This window comes from Myiozetetes cayanensis, unplaced genomic scaffold (genome assembly GCF_022539395.1).
Source record: "Myiozetetes cayanensis isolate MyiCay16 unplaced genomic scaffold, myiCay2020 scf16, whole genome shotgun sequence".
In the NCBI taxonomy this organism is placed as follows: domain Eukaryota; kingdom Metazoa; phylum Chordata; class Aves; order Passeriformes; family Tyrannidae; genus Myiozetetes; species Myiozetetes cayanensis.
The window spans coordinates 18,701,223-18,718,117 of NW_026087270.1; the positions used below are offsets into that span (position 1 = coordinate 18,701,223).

General features: G+C 38.2%; 1 protein-coding gene across 1 annotated transcript in view; it reads right to left on the bottom strand.

Annotated features, from left to right (window-relative positions):
• Positions 1 to 689: 689 nt before the first annotated feature.
• Positions 690 to 16,895, bottom strand: part of DUS2 (dihydrouridine synthase 2) — a 48,047-nt gene continuing 31,841 nt past the window's right edge. Inside the window, exon 16 of the mRNA XM_050311108.1 lies at positions 690 to 16,563. Within this exon, the coding sequence (XP_050167065.1) occupies position 16,563 (1 nt within the window). The 3' untranslated portion in view covers positions 690 to 16,562. The remainder of the gene's footprint in view (positions 16,564 to 16,895) is intronic.

Below are 16,895 nucleotides of genomic sequence, written 5' to 3' on the forward strand. Positions count from 1 at the left end.
TTGTGACTGAGAGTGAGTTGGCAGAAGCCCTAAAATGACTGAGGTGAGCTTACATCAATTTCCAGAGACTTATGTCAATCTCCATGCTTGAGGTCCGGGGCATGGATGGCTGATTTGGCTTTTGTTTGCTACTGAGATATGAAATGGTGGCAGTAACAAGGGCAACTTTATTTCACTTGAGGTTTTGTGAGGACAGGGGGCTTTTATTTATTAATTTATTTAATATGTATAGTTGGGTTCTGCCCTTGCTGCTTTTAGGCTGTATTATTGCATCCAGATGGGGATACACCTTCGTCTGGTCAAGAGCTGGAGTTATTGCATGTGTCTTGAGCAGGAAGGAACATGCTTTCCAAACTGGGGCTATTTCCTAGGTGTGTTGTGATTCTGGGTCCAAAAACCTGAGGACTACATGGTGCTGTGCTTTATTTTCCACACATCATCCTATACTGGATAGCTAGGAATTCTGGATCTGCAGCCATATCCCAGATCTGTATTTGTCTTGGAGTAATAGGGATTCCTTCCCCCTCCTATGGGCAGCAAATGAAACCCAGCTGCGCAATTGTAGCCAGAACAGGCTTTGGAAGATGCATGGTCAGGCATTCGTTCTGCATGAGTCAATAAACCAAACAGCCTGGAATTAGGAATAGAACACACAAGGTTGTATTTCATGTGCTTGATCTCATTCCTGCTTGTGGCTGAATCTGGACCTGTTTAGAAGGCACACACACCACCGTGGCACAGAAAGGGCAGATGAGAAAGGGCAGATGACAAAGACCCCTGGAATGAGCAGACAGTGTTCCTTGGCTGCAGCTGTAGTTAATGCCTTTTACAGCTGCAATTGAAGAAAGCACGAGTACATTAAGGGAAGTTTTTTGATCAATGTGAATATATACTAAATACTCTTAAACTCATTTGCAAATGGCATACAAACAAAATTGTCACAGCCTTCCCTTCATGTCTCTTACAGCTAACAAGGAACATCCATTGTTTAAGCAAGCAGAATGGTGTTATATAGGAGAAAGATAATATTTCAGCATAGAGCCTATGTTGAAGAAAGTTAAATTCAGCAGTAGTATAGGAAAAGGGCTTGCATTCTGCACACAAGGTCAGGTTATTTATATTTAATATGTGACATCTTGGCTAATTACCAGTGCTTGGGTGAAATATGAAACTTCTGCCACTGGGGAATTAAGGAAAACAAAATCAAAAGTAGATTGCATAGCATTGGAAAGTTTTGCAGCAAAATTAGAAGTTGTCCTAGTTCAGGCATTAGAATACATGGTAGTAGAAAACAGAGTAGAAGACAGCAATTTGACTGAACTTGGGTAAGTTTGAAATTTTCAGTGAAAATCTAGTCATCCTTTTAAGACTTCCTATGCCATAACTTAATTATACCAATTCTATCTAAATTTTGTGCTCAGTGTTTAATAAATGGGGCATTTGTAATAGCAAGATTACAAAGCTAAAAAAAAAAAAAATAACTGCCTACAAGGTGTGTGTTGACAAAAACATACCCACACTAAAAACTTAATGAGGTCACAGTCTCACTTAACCATTTTACAGTTTTCCCCAAGAAGTTTCATTGCCCTCCTAAACTTACTGCAGTCATATTAAACACAGTTTAATATATTTCTCTTCAATATATTTTCAAACAACCATTGCTTTGCTTCATTGTTTGTTTAACATTCTGCCATGTAATCCAAACATTACTTCATAAAGTTTGCTGCTGCTTTATATTTCTATATTTTCATGGAGCAGGTTGGAATCCTCCCATTTGGTGGTTACCATCACACATCTTAAAAGAGGGTCTAGAAATCTGACATTGAACTGCATGGCTTTCCTCACAGACTTTATATTCATAGTACTTTGCTCTTAGATCATCAAATGAAAGCAAAGTAAAAGTATCAGCTACATTATTACTTATATCAATATACAAGGACACTCCAGGCACAAGTGCTTCTGAAATTATTGCTTTTATAGATACCTTAGAGTGTTATTACAAAGGCTTAAGTGGTTTGGGAGTGAAATCAGACAATAACCAAGATTGCTACCACAACAAGAACAAACTCTTTTAATACATAGTGATGTTTTTGCATAAGATAAATATTAGTGGAAATTCAGTTGAGATTTCATGAAAACTCTTAGGCTCAATAAAAAGACTAAGGTGGCATTTTACTTACTTTTCCATATTTTAACTTTCATTTTTGACTGTTCATTAGCCAGCAGACAGTACTGTTGTACAAGACTGGGATATAGAAAATACAGGCTCTGTTCCAAGCTTCCCTCCTCTTGCAGTCTAATTTTCAGACTTCTTCAAAGGGGCACAAGTAACTTGCTATTTATATAGACACTTAAATCACTGCTTTACTGTCCTTCTGAGGTGAACATAATACAACTTCTGCTGTTCCTCTTTTCCCTTAGATTGCCCAGGCCTCTTAGTAAGGACTCTCAAGTTTGGAATACTTCTTACGCATTGCATTTGAGAAGTCTAACAGCCTGGCTAGATGATTTGGGCTAATATCTCTCTTTGTACTGGACAAGGAGAAGCATCACACAACTGTTGTAGCAACATGGAACCCCAGTCTCTGAGGCCTTAGCTATACTATTCTAGGATCTGTACATACTATGATACTTTTATGATAGGGTTCTGTTCAAGTGTAATGCGTGTGCAGTTTAAGGTGCAACAGGTTTTCTGCTTTCCCCGTTACATTCAATGTCCTTTGATTAGCTAAGATATAACCACAATCTTATGTGCTGAAGTCATCCCTCCTTATATATTCTAGTTCAATAAATTGCACATAACCTTAGTTTATCCATAAATTAGGTTTCTTCATCAGTATATTAATTATCTTCAGAGGTAGAAAAAGATACTTTCTCTTATTACAGCTTTTCACCATAGTTCAGAATAAGCAACCAGAATAAATGTATCTTTTCTTGATATGCATATGCCCAGGTTTCCATAGGAAGCCTCATGGGCTCACTCTTCAATGAGCAGGACTGTCAGCCTTGTGCAAACCACTCTTTTGTCCTTGACCCACATCAGATTCAGACAATGTGAAACAGTAGTTTCTAACGGTGTGAAAAACTTAATAGTAGTAGTTTGGATCTTGGACCCCTACGTTCCTCTGTGGAACTGAATCCATTTTGCAGTTGTTAGATCACGTGTGCTCACACCACTTGCCTAATCTGTGCCTAATGAACTTTCTCACCCAACATTTTCATTTGGACAAAACAGGTTTCAGCTGAGAGGTAACATGTGGAACACGACAGCCATACCTCGGCTGTTGCAGGTGCTTATGTGCCTTTTTTGCTGTAATCTATCCCATTATAAAGTCAAACAGGCCAGCCAGGTGGTTTACGTTTATTTTTGCCTTTGCATTGGAACAGAGGCAGTAGTTTTCATTAGCAGCTCTTGTCTTAGTTTTTTAGTTGACTTGAGTTTCCACCTGGCTTGCTGTCCAGATTGCATGTTAAGAGGGTTGATTCTTCTTTGACAGAGCAAGGGCTGGGAGGTTTAACTATTCAATTTGGTCACAGAATCAATCCTCACCACAGTCCTTCATCTGATATTATGCTGCTGGTCCCAATCATTACCTTTCTACCCTAACTCCTTCCCAGGAATAAGTCTTCACTGGATCCTCTGGCTTCTGATACGTCAGACTGGATTGGGATAAAGGTCCTGCTATACATTAAAAAATTTATGGAAAGTAGAAAAGACAAAACACAAAAAGGAACAACTAATTAAATACTATCTCATTATTTTTCCTAGCTGGAGAATGATCTATTCAATTAATGGAGTGCCCCCAGTCAACTGTGGAATAATATTACCCAGTAAAGGTTCACCCATTTAAAATTAATTTATTTTTGCTGTATTTGCAAGTCCTATATATTAATTCATCAGATATGTATATAAAGAATGGTTTAGCTGTTAATTTATATTGAACAAAACAATAGCATTTCAATGAATGCTCACATAAAATGTTTTTTTAACATGTATTCAAACTAGAAATCTTACTGCAAGGATTCATATCACCTAGTCATCAAGCAAAACCAAATCATATGATCAGTTGCTTTCATTATCAAAAAGGTCACAGATGTCTGAATATGCAGAAGTCATCCTTCTACGAATGCAAAATAAAATGTTTGACCTGCTGTTTCCTCCTCTGGAGACGAGGTTCTGGTGCTCCCATACGTTAAGAAGGAATAATACCAGTAAGCCACAAATACTTTCCCATTAAGAAAATCAGTAGGAGAAAAGGCTAAACTTGTTAAATTTAACACTGTGACACTATTTGATCAGGAAATGATTCAATTAGGTCCTTACCAAACTTACATTGATTATCTTCCCATTAAAAAATTTGTCTAAAACAATCGTATAAACCATGACATTAAGAGTGACTCATGTTAAAATAAAGAATACATCCATTCTAAAACATGACACAAACTGTGGTTAAAATCTTTTTTTTCTCATGTATTTCATTGCATAATGTCCTTTTGAAGTATAACATTGTTTGAGTTTGACGGACTGAAGATATGATTAGCTGTACAAAATGCCACGTGCCTTTATCAGTTAAAATGTTGGCTAGTTAACACTTGAAGTGTTCAAGGCTGCACTGGTTACTGGGAAAAACAATTAACTATTCTGTTTTATTTTTATTAGCCTGAGTTTTGTATAAAGTATTTGCTGATACTGAGGTTCACAATCTGTTGATTAATTGGAAAGCAGACAACAATTGCAAAATGTAGCATTAGAAAATTGCTCAGTATGCAAAATGTTCTCTAATTTTGTCATTTACTTCTAGTTTCTGTCATTGTTAGGCAAAAATATCATAATAGTTACATCCAGGTAGTAACAATTGGGAGACAAAGAATATAAAGCAATGGAAGCTGGTCACCTCCATGATAACCTCCATGGTTTAATATGCCTAAATGAAAGGCAGTATATCAAAGGATTTATTTAGGGAGAAAGTAGAATGAAACACAAAAAATATATTAGAAAACATCTATATTCTATATATGTAACATCAACGAGGTAGCAGAAACACAGCAAAATATTTTGTCCTTGAAAAAATAAGTTCCTTAAACAAAACCGAGAGGGGGACAAGGTTTGCAAAAGATCTTAGACTGACAATACGAGAGAAGAGTCATTAGCACAAACCCCGGTTTAGGCATCAAGTTATAAACACACCAGTACCCTACACTGTGATGCCACATACTTCTGCAAACCATCTTCAAGGTCTTTTCCACACGTACAAGACTAAAGCAAACCAGAGTTTTAGCAAGGAGTGCTATGACTCAAATATCTGGATGAAAAAGAATGCAAAACCCCTGAAGATCTAAAAAAAGGCAGAGCTATTGCATGGCACAGAGTAAAGTGTTCTTTCCTGGGGACATAATGAGGTTTTTAAGATATATTTATGATAGAGATAATACAATGGGGGGAAATTCACAAAGGCAGAATCTGATGACCATTTGAGAAAGCAAAAAAATAAATCAAGAAAACAGCAAGAAATATACTGCAACTGCGAATTCATCTAATTACAAGGAAACAAAGCCTGAAGACTATTGTTTTGCCTATTCTGCCTCCTTTTACTCTTTCTATTTTTATAGATTAAAAGCCAAGCAAAACATTATCAAAAAGATGTATAATTTTTCAAGATAAAATAGCTACTGCTGATACACCATCTAACTTTTATCCTATTACTTTCAGTGGGGCAGGGATTCAGCAGGAAGTGGTCAGCAGCACTGTGTGTACTGTCTGTACCCACAATCACTATAATGCATGAGTTTTTAACATGTAGTAGCATTAAGCTGTCCTGATGGCTCAGCAAAAAAATGCTGAAGAGAACAGCTGCCCTTCTTGGTGCTCTGCTGCAGGCAGACTCTAATCCTCTGGGTTTATACAGTTGTTCAAGAAACATTAAAAGGAAAAGCCTTCTAAAGCACCAGAGGCACCAAATGGGACACTGCTTGCTCCAAGTTTTACCTAGGTTAAGAAAAAGTGTATTTTATGCTTAAAAAATTTTTATAGTATCACCTTCCAAAAACAGTCAAGATATTCAAGATCTGTATCACAGAATACAGTTTCATATTTATTATCGCACGGGGAGGGGCGTGTCTGCTACAGTATGACCATAAACTGGAAATTAATCTTTTCCAGTCAAGACAGCACATGAAAGTTATTTGTCTAGCAGCTTCCAAAGTTGTAAACCCAGTTCAACTAGCTACCAGACTCTGACTGGGCTTGGTACAAAACAATTGGTATGTACCAATGAACCAGACAAAAGATCAAACTAAAAATAGTATCAATATTGGTATTTATATACCTTCAGAGTATTAAAAACAGTCTTACTGGACTTCTTGGACTTTTTCTCATTGGGAATTCCCTAACAAATAATACTGATGCTGTTATAAAATTGATTGTAAGAGTTTAAAATTAGACTTTAAAATCAGTGTAGAAAATTAGTTTGTAAACCAGGAAATGTTAAGAGTACAATTTGAAAGAAATCCAAACTTATTAAGGTATAGAACTACATATAGTATATCCAAGCAATGTTAACTCTTTCCTATAGCAATTCTTTAGTTGGAAAGTAAATTTAGTCCATCTTTTAATATGATTTTAATCCGGGATTACAATCTCTTCTCACAGTAAACAATGTCAAACATTTGGTATTAATGTACAGCAGTTCTGGTGTCAGTAACTTTATGAAATATCTAAAACTCTTCTGTTAATTAAATGTAACATCAATTCACTGTGTGAGGCTTCCTGTTAGGAAATAGTAGCTATATGCAGTTTATATTGCTAAGAGAATCAAAAATGAGAAATCCTAAAAGGAATGGAATGGTTGCCAGTAAACTGTACAAGACCAAAGATTAAGTAACTCTCAGAACAGGAGGTTATGGGTTGAAGTAGTTAAAGGGAAAATATCCCAGAAAGACATTTCAGAAAATAAATTAATTAACCCATAAAATTGCCAGAATGACAGGTATTTAAACAAAACTGTGAGAATAAACCTTCTCGGGGGAAATCTACTTCAATATTTACAACATAACTGGCCCAAATACTGACTCAAAAATTTAATTAGGATTGTGTAAGATTTAAATTTCTGTGTACTTCATATATTTGCATTTCTCAGTAGTAGTTCAATTGCTCAAGAAAAACAATATTCTGAAAGGAAAGTTTTTATTTTTTTTCTGCTTCCATTTAGAGTGTATTTCGATAACACCTTACGCCAACCTAATTTACAATTGCCACAGCCTGGTCCTCCGCCCTCCCCTTGACTGCTCATTGATTTGTGCTGATGTGAGCACTGCGCAGTAAGTCAGCTCAGGGATCTGAGCCAGTTAAAAACTAGCTCTCCAAAGAAAGCAACTTCTTGTTTCAGTTCCCTGAACTGGCTCATTATATGGTAGCATGAGTGGCACAACAGAGGGACCTCAGCTCGCTCAGTTTCATGGTTGTTTGATAGGAGGTCCTAGGGCCCCTGGGACCATTAGCAGTCCAACACTCTGTGGTTAACCACCTTCATATGAATCCCAGAGCTCGCAGTCTAAATGGTGACATGAACTGTAATTAGCTTTAGCAGGTAGTAAATTAAATAGATGAAACTTCACTAAATCTAATCCTTCCAACAAGGGCACACTAACGTCTTTCAGCAGAAAGTCACAATCACCCAGCATAACTTGCTATGAATTGTTGTGCAAAACCAACCCAGGCAAGGTGGAGTGAGATCACCACACCAGTCCAAACTTCCCTGCTGAGGAAAGGAGGGATTCCACATGCGTTCTCTTATATGACCTTCAGAGAACTGACTTAACTCACTAAACTGCATGGAAACATCTCACCCACTTTTACTGTGTTAATTTTCTGCCTTGGGCAGAATAAGGCAGGAATGGAATCACTTTCTTTGGGAAGTGGCAGGTTTTTCAGCTCCGCTCAGCCTGTGGCGGTTCCCTCTCAGGCTGCGGATGCATGTCCCGGTGTGATGGCTGCTGGGCTCAGGGAAGGGGGACCCTTCCCAGACACCTACACAACTCACACAGCGAGCAGTGACACTCCCTGTTCAGTAACCGTTCAAATAAGCCACATCAGCCCACACAGCTTAAACAGCAGATTTTCCTTAACTCCATGTGAAAATCAGGATGGAACCTGTAACTTGGTCATAACTTTATCACCTTAGTTTTCTTCACCAACAGCCCACCTGCCTATGCCCCAGGGCCAATTCTCTGAGATATTTGATGGGTGTGTACCAGAGCTCTCTCTCATTATGCAGCTGTTTTGTAATGGGGCCACAACAGATGTGAAAGAAAGGGGTTTGCATATAGTCCTTTCCTGGTCCTCTGTTGTTGTACCTCCTACACATCTTTTTCTTAAAAAACGAAACAAACCAAAACAAAACAAAAACCGAACAAAACTAAACCAAAACAAACAAAAAGCAAACAAACAAAAACAGAAATTATCAATTGCTTGCCTTGTGCCAAAGTGCAGAGAGTGGGGGGAGAGGGGAAAAAGCTTTTAAACCATGGGGTATCTGCGGGTTTGATCAAAGAACAATATCTATGGAGAATGAATGCAAGGCAGCAAAGGCACAGTCACAGGTTTCTGGCCTACAAGACTTGCAGGAAAAGCCAGCTCGAGTCAGGTACAGTACAGAAATCATTGGAATCGGTTCAATTTGACTGAATGCCGGAGCACACACTAGTTCAGGGAACAGAGCCAGACCTGACCCTATTTGCAGGGACTTTGTTACTGTTTCAAACATGTATCTTTACTGTACCAGATAACAAACCAAAGATGATACTAACCTAGCTATTAAAGAATCATTAGCAAAAGAAGCAATTCTTTGATCTGTACTAGTTAGTCAGACTGCCATTAATGCCAGCTGGGTATATTAAGTACAGATCTTTTTCTAACAATATTTTAATTGATTTGAATAAACTAATTTAGACTACACGATAAATTATAAAACCTAAGTCTCAAAACCTCCTCCCTTACACATTTATACTTAAAATCAGCAACCCAGCCATTAAGGTAAATTGCAGTTATAACAAGAAGTATTAAGAAATAAATTTAATATCTGTATCTGTTTGTACTCTGAGGCTAATAAGAATATGGTGTTAGGCAACACCAGTAATGCTCTGTTCCTTCCCTCTGTGCCACAGAAGCAATGCCATCTGTTCTGCTGGTTTGGCAGAACTATTTGAGACCACCTTGTGAGCCAGAGCAAGGGATCTGACCCAGCTTCGTTCTTTATTTGTAGGGAGATGGGGAGGACTGTTCAGGCCAGGTAAGTTCCCTGATCTGATCCACAAAAAGCTGTGTCAGCACAAGCGCTCAGGGATGGTGCAGTGGATGCAATAAGAACACAGACCACGGATATCTAAAGTTAGTACTGCTGCCAAGTGCTGCGTGTCATGAGACAAAACCTCACACACAGTCCCAGTCACTGGGTATGGCCACAAGGGGCAACAGCTCCAGAGAAATACTCCAGCACTGCTGTGAGATCCGTGCTCTTCACAAACACCAGCAAAAACCCGTATGAACAAGCATGTGAGTGAACAGATGGTATCTCAAGGATAAATGCTGCAAACACATTGCTGTATAGTGACTTTAGAAAAAAACCTGTGATGAGGCTGATCAGCAGTGAAACTTGGAGAAAATAAGTCTGAAAAGTAAATAATGAGGCTTACTGCAAGTGATAAATACAGGGCTATTGGATTATTTGCTACAGGATTTTCTCTTGTTAACCTTAGTTCTAAAGACACATTTTGCACTCAGAAAAGAGAAGGATAATCACTTCAAGGGATTATTGTCTGGAAGAAGTGATATGCAATAGTAAATCATCAGGAAAAACAGACTAAAATATACTTCAAGTAAAAGAAAATCTTTAAAACCGACAACAATTCATCAATTTATCCCCTCCCCACAATTCATACCAGTACCTCTGAAAATAAGCAATCTGTCCACTAGTGATGATTGTTTTCTAAGCCATGGCCCTGACAAATATACTTTTTAGTCTCAGATATAAGGAAAGCTACAAATGGGTATAGTTCAGATAAACATCTAAGAGTTTGGAAATTCATCTGAATGCTTTCTGTCAGAAAAAAATGTGCTATAAGTCTCGTGAGAAAAAGGCTTATTTGCAATGTTACTGGCACTTTTATTTCTGTTCTCAGCTGAGAGTAGTCAACTTCTCACATGGTGTTTTGTCTCCAGGAGTTGTGGGGAAAAAGTTCAGTTCTAAATATAGAAGATTATAGTGAGACACCCTATGTAAACTGACTTTGCCTCTTGTTACTAAAAGAGACAATGGGATGGTTAAGTAAAATTTTGGTTAGCACTGAAGAGTTGCATGAAGTTAAAGAAGAAATAAATCTGCATATATTCAACTTGAAAGACAACTTCTGATTTTTAGGTATATGGCACTAATTCAAAAATGCCTCTCAATTAACTTGACCTGAAACTCTGACAACCACCAAATTTCTATGGCAGTGCCTAGAAATGAAGCTTGACTGTACATAGCAGTAGGACTAAGGTCTGAGCAATGGATGGAGTAAATTGCCTACCATCAATAAATTACTTCCTAAACCTACATTTCGTTTCCAAAATGCCTTAGAAATTTATCAGTCTTTCATTTTAATTCAGTGGGATGTAGTCCCCAATATTAGTTCTGAAAATAAAACTTGAACTTTTAAATTTTTAAATTTATTTTATTTTATTTGTATATATATAAAATAAAATAAATTTTAAAAATACTTGTTTAAATTTTTGTACCAACAGTTTTACATGACAAATACATGTATGTGCAGAGAAAGGCTACGATGTACATGTAGATTTTGAGCACTCTGCCTCGCCAAGGGCAGCTGGAGAAACAGCACATCTCTTCCATAATGGCAATTCTCCCTTTGGACAGATCAGGTTGGGGTTTTGTTTATGAAACAAATGGGTTTGGTTTATGCTTCCTTGGACTAGCTCTACTGAGAAACCTTTAACATTTCTAACGTCGGAGACTTCCACATCAACAAAGATGGCTAATATTTACAGAACATAGTCTGATAAATACTCTTTTTGCCATCAGTGCTGTCTTAATCCACCCTTGCCTCCAAGGCTCCTTGTTCCTTCCCTTTTTTTCTGCCTTGTTGACCCCAAAGAACTCTTTGGAGGGGTGGTGGAAGTGGAGAACACAGATTTTAACCTGCATCAACTCTCTAATCTGTTTTACCACAGAATTCCATAAGTAATCATACTTAAGCAAGTGAGACAGGGACAATGATGTGGGGAATGAACAGTCAGAGACTGAGGAGTACTAACACCAGAAAAAGTGTTCATCAAACTACAGCAGCCATCCTGTCTGACCATAAGATGTTTCTGCTACGTATGGAGGCATCCAATTAAAGGGGAATTCTTGGGAAGCAAAAAGATGTCAGTCAAGGACTGCAACAAAACGTGTCCCTCAAATAATTAGGTACTCTTTTAAACTGAAACCATAGGGGTCCCATGAGTGGAATACAGTGACTTCCTTGCAAATATGCAGTTTTAGCTGCTTCTTTGCAAATCCATATTATAGCACATTCACTATATGTGCAAAAATGGGCTTGTTTGCGCAGGGCTCGTATGGTAGAGACAGTCCTTACTAAAATTTCAAAATTTTTAAAGGGTCATGTTATATGTTCAGAACTCACAGTTCAGCTGGCATTTTGTCTGCCCACAAACTACATGGTGTTGCCCTTTTCTTCAAAAAAAGAACATCCACCTATAAATCAGACTTGTGTTAAGAGAACCAAGGAGATACCCACTTAAAAAGGGTGACACACGCTCTCCAAGGGGATCTCTTCTTCTCCCTTCCACCCCAGATACAGCTGCAATTGCATGCTGCTTTTGTATGAACAAGCTTGTTGTTACTGACTCTTGCAGTTTATTGGAAAATATGCAGACTATTTTATAACTCCACATAAATGTATAAACTTCCAAGATCCAGCATGTTTGCCTATCCCTGAACCAGATACACAATATAGGTATTTATATATAAAAATGCATAGGCAGAATTTTAAAAACTCTGTAACACTCAAAAAAGAACTGTTAAGCAGCTGCTTATTCTCCACTTCTATGAATACAAGGCTGAATTATTACTCTATATAATAGAGTACTTGTTTTTCCACGAGGTAGGAGGTAATTCCTAACAGTTAGTCTGTTTACAGGTCGTATCTGCCTCCCCAGTGACACTGCCAGAGCCTGGTAATTTTTCTGAAGGACAGTTGGAGTAGACTAAGTATCTTTCACATACTGACCAGGGTATACGCTCCCTATTTAGAATTTCTATAAAGATATTTCAAAGAATATGCTTTTGTTTTAGGGAACAGAGGCACATTTTTGTTTTCATCCTCCCCTCCCCAGTCTTTCCCTTTAGAAATTACTCTTGGTAATCCCGCATGCTTGTGGCTTTTTAATCTGTAGACAAAAACATGGAGCCAGAAGTCAGATGAAAACTCAAATGCATAAATTTTTTTAAAAGACTTTTTATCTTATCTAGGTTTATATAGATGTGGTAGGAACATGGAGACCAGAGCCAACTGTATTATTTTTGCCAATCTGCCTTCAAGTTCAAGAGTGAATAATGTCACAGAAGTTTATATGCCTTCCCAGATGTGTTACGGGGTTCACAAACAACTGTGTGTGTCTGTCACCTACCCCAGCAGCTGTGAGAAATACCTGGACCCTTCAGGAAGATATACTGTTTAAGATACCAACACCTTGTTTGTTGAGAAAATAATAAGAGTCTCATGAGCATCATCAAAGAGTAGTGAGAAAAGGTTAGTTTTCTCTCAATTCTTTCTCCTGAACCTTTCCCTTCCCCTTACCTTTTTCCATCCCTTATGCTCTTTGGGACCAGTTCAGGATGGAAAATCTCTCTGCAAACCTTGGTTTCATTCATAGCCAAGTAAAGCAAAGGATCAAGCTTATTTGTCTGTCTAGAGCAATCAGAACTCCAATCAGAAATTGGACCATAAGTTGAGCATTCATTTGGCCTCTGTATCTCAAGGCACTTTGAGAATGGAGTTTCTGTTTTCCCTGCCTTGATCTGAGAGAGATTATTACTGAACTTGAGGACATGGTCAGACATGTGCAGCTGATCTGTATTAAGAAGAGACGAACTCCTTCACACTGCCTCTATTTGCCAGTCCTCTCAGATTTGCCAGTCTGAATACACATAGAATCACTCCCTAACCTGGTTCTGTCAAAATAATCTGATTTTTGTGGCAAATTATGAGAGAACCATAGGAAAGAAATGAAAGAAAAATGCTCCTTTTTGTTGGCTCCTGTTACTCTAGGACTTGACAAGGTTCTCACTGAGAGTTGGTTACCGTGGCTATTAATACCCTGATACAAAGTGAATGAATACCAGAATTTAGAAGAAAGGAGTGAAATCTCACTAGGAAACCCTAGAAGCTGTATAGCAGTTTCTTTAAAGAGAGGAACTGATGACCATTTGGAAAAATGTATTTATATTTTAATGATCTGCAAAGTTTAGCCTCTGGCAGTTCTATTTTAAAAATAATCTCTTAAAATAAAACCAGTTAACTCAGAAACTGCTGCAAGATGAAACCTATTTGATCTCTTTTCCACATTTTGAATTGCCACAAATTTTCTTTGCTGCAGAGCAACTTTCCTCCAAATATTAAATGCTGTTATCTTACATGCATAGAGAAGAGGCATAGCATCTGTTACACAGTCAAAAAACAACTAAGTGCCTTACTGCCAGGAAAGACAACTCACTTTGTACAGGAATGCTGTTTGTCTGTTAGACATGCAAGAATCCACTTAGCTTCAATTTCAGCTCATTTGTAGTTGCCAATATCTACCCTTTAAATACTTACAGCCGCCACTTCTGTGTTGAAAAGGTATCTGTTTTCATCTCTCATTTTAGAGTGAGACATTGTCCAAAGCATCTGGTAATGTGAACTGTGGGGCCCTGGATAGCACAGAAACTATATAACCCAGTTCAAAGGCATCCTAGATGAGAATAAAAGTGGTTTATGAGTGGTTCTTTTGGCAGCAGTGGCCCTTGGTTATCAAAAAATTCCACCTAACAAAACCACTCTATCTTGCAGGCTTGTTTTTACTCTGCATCAGTTCCCTGGTCTAGGTAGCCAAAGGGTTGCACACAGAGTTGCACTTGCAGAACTGAGAGTGAGATGCAGGGGCAGGAGGACTTCACAAGACACATTTGTAAAGTTGACTTGACCACAGTGTATCTGAATCATAGTCAGAGGACATCAGCCTATGTAGGCACTAATCCAAACTTTTTTCAGAGCATAAATTTACTAGACGAACATTTACAAATGGGCTGCGGTTTCAGTAATTATTTCAAAATGCTCTTTGTTTTCAGGAAACAATAGTGGGAGGAGAAAAGAGGTAAAACAAGATATTTAATTTTAGATTCTACCCTTGCCTGAATTGTTTATCAGCTGCCATGATCCCAATTGAGAACTAGCAAGAAGCAATAAAATGTCTAGGGTTTAAAAGATACAGTCTTCTCTAAAAACACAATCTAGGCTCAGAAACAGAGATTTCCATCACAAACTCGCATTGCTGCCACATGCATCAAAATCGATGGGTAGTCCACCTGGATTAGAACTATTTTACCATTCAGTAATGCAGATATTGGCCCACCAATTCCCCATGACTGAGAGTGGATGTACGCTGTAGGCATTTTTAGAGCTCAGCTCATGCAAGGACAACCCGCATGGCTGTAAAGCAGCTGTATCAGCTGTTGTTAGCAGAACCCGTGCAGCACAGATTTCATTGCAGGGGTGCATGATGTTCTACAAAAGTGAATAAATACTTGAGAAGTTTAGCCATCTCCAAGATCTGTTTCGGTCCATCTGTTCTGCCAGTAGGCAGTCATTGTAACAATATTACTTCAGTTACATACACTGTGTCTCACCTAAAAAATCCAATGCGCAGGCTGGAAGGTGTAAAGACCTTCCCCGGATCTTCGCTTGCGAAGACTGGCCATTATATTACATGGAAATACCATTTGTCTTGGCTGCTCCCAGAAATCACAGAACTTACAAAGCAAACTGTCTCTCAATGTACAATATTCTTGTTCAGGAGGGTTCTGTTGCCATGATTCTCATCATTTGTATGGACAATTTAACGCAAAAAATTACAAGTTTCATTTGACTAATATGAACCCTGCCAATAAACAAGATCCACAAACGCAAAGGTTAGGCTGCCAGGAGGTACTTCTTTGGGCCTGAAGTTAATGAGGCTGCGGCTATACTGACCTTTCCTAGGTGATAAATATTGACTGAAGCGGTTCCCATTTTCACTCCACAGACGCTTCCAGTTCCCAGGTACCCTTTCTCTACCAAGGTGCCATCTTTGCTCTTGTGCCACTACTAATACTTTTGTGGTCCCAGAGTGAATCACATCAGGGAATTGAAGCAATCACAAGCAAGTGTCTGTGCTGGCAAAAGGGAGGAGGTAATAGGTGAAAGAGATTGCAACAAGAAACAGGATACCTTGGTTAGAACCACAGGTATCATGTCAGCCTTGAAAACACACACTGGTGTCTATGCTAACAGAGGATCTGGAATTGTAATGGGGTGAAATTACTGGTGAGTGAGAACAGATCAATGAAAGAGCTCAGAACAGGTGTCAAGTCAGCTTTCACTGTCCCTTGCCATAGTTATCTCCACACTATTCCTTTCAAGAAAGCAAGCATTTAACATGTTTGAATTCAATGCTATAGTAGTTCATTCAGTAGCTTTGCATGTGTCTGAGAAATGTGTGTTATTTGTTTCAAAAATAATTAGTGCCAAGAATATAATGACAACATAGTTCAAACACAGTGTCATTCCAATACATCGATGAGACTCAAGGACAGGCAGCAACTTCCTTAACTGATGGTCATTCGATACCCCTTTTCAGCATTCTTCAGTTCACATCCCATCTCAATTACATATAATACATTTCATGAAAAATCTCATGCAGTCACCATGAAGTACTGAATATCAGCTCCTTCTTAGGCACACAAAAATTTCAAACAGAAAAAAGCTGGAGGCAAAATTCCTTGACTAAATAGGTTTATGAGAACTTAGATCCAAAGTATGTTACTTTAATCCACCTAATTCAACCAGCATTTCATCCTTTATAAGTAATTCAGTCTAAAGCTTTATAGTCAACTAGTGAAAACTTGAAACAATGCTGATATTCATTTTAAACAATCTCCTGTCAACAATCATATTTAAGAAACTATATCGCTACTTCCCATATTTGTGGTGGGCAGATCTGAATTCTGAACATCATCCAGGATCTCAGAACCATATCTAAATCACCAATAAAAGCGCTCACGGAGATGGTAAATCATTTACTCTGACATTTATATCCCTTTATGTAACACCAATTCCAGATCCCTGACTATTTTAACTTTCGTCTCACCAGTTCATCCACAACACATTCTTTAAGCTGCTTTGCATAAAGTTTTTCTTTCTCCAATGTCTTGATTATAGCATGAATCCACTTTGAGCTTCCTCCTCCTTTACAACATCCATCCTTATCTGTCAGAGAGAGCATAAAAAGCATAAAAATATGTACTCCAGTTCTCCTCTACTCTTCTGAAAAATGGGTCAGTCAGCTTTGTGCTCCTCCCTGCCTTTCACCCTTTGTATGGTTATATCCTGTCTGTTCTACTGTTCAGCTTTGTTCTCTTAGATGGTAAATTCTTCATAGCAGATGCTCCATACAATCTTAACACTTGGCCTACTTTGGATTTTGCTATAATACAAGTAATAAAGTTATATTCCACACAGACCTGAACTTCATCCATATCAACCAAAACACCCCAAACCTGTGCATAACTGCTGATGTTTTCGAGTCAGAAATGTAATGC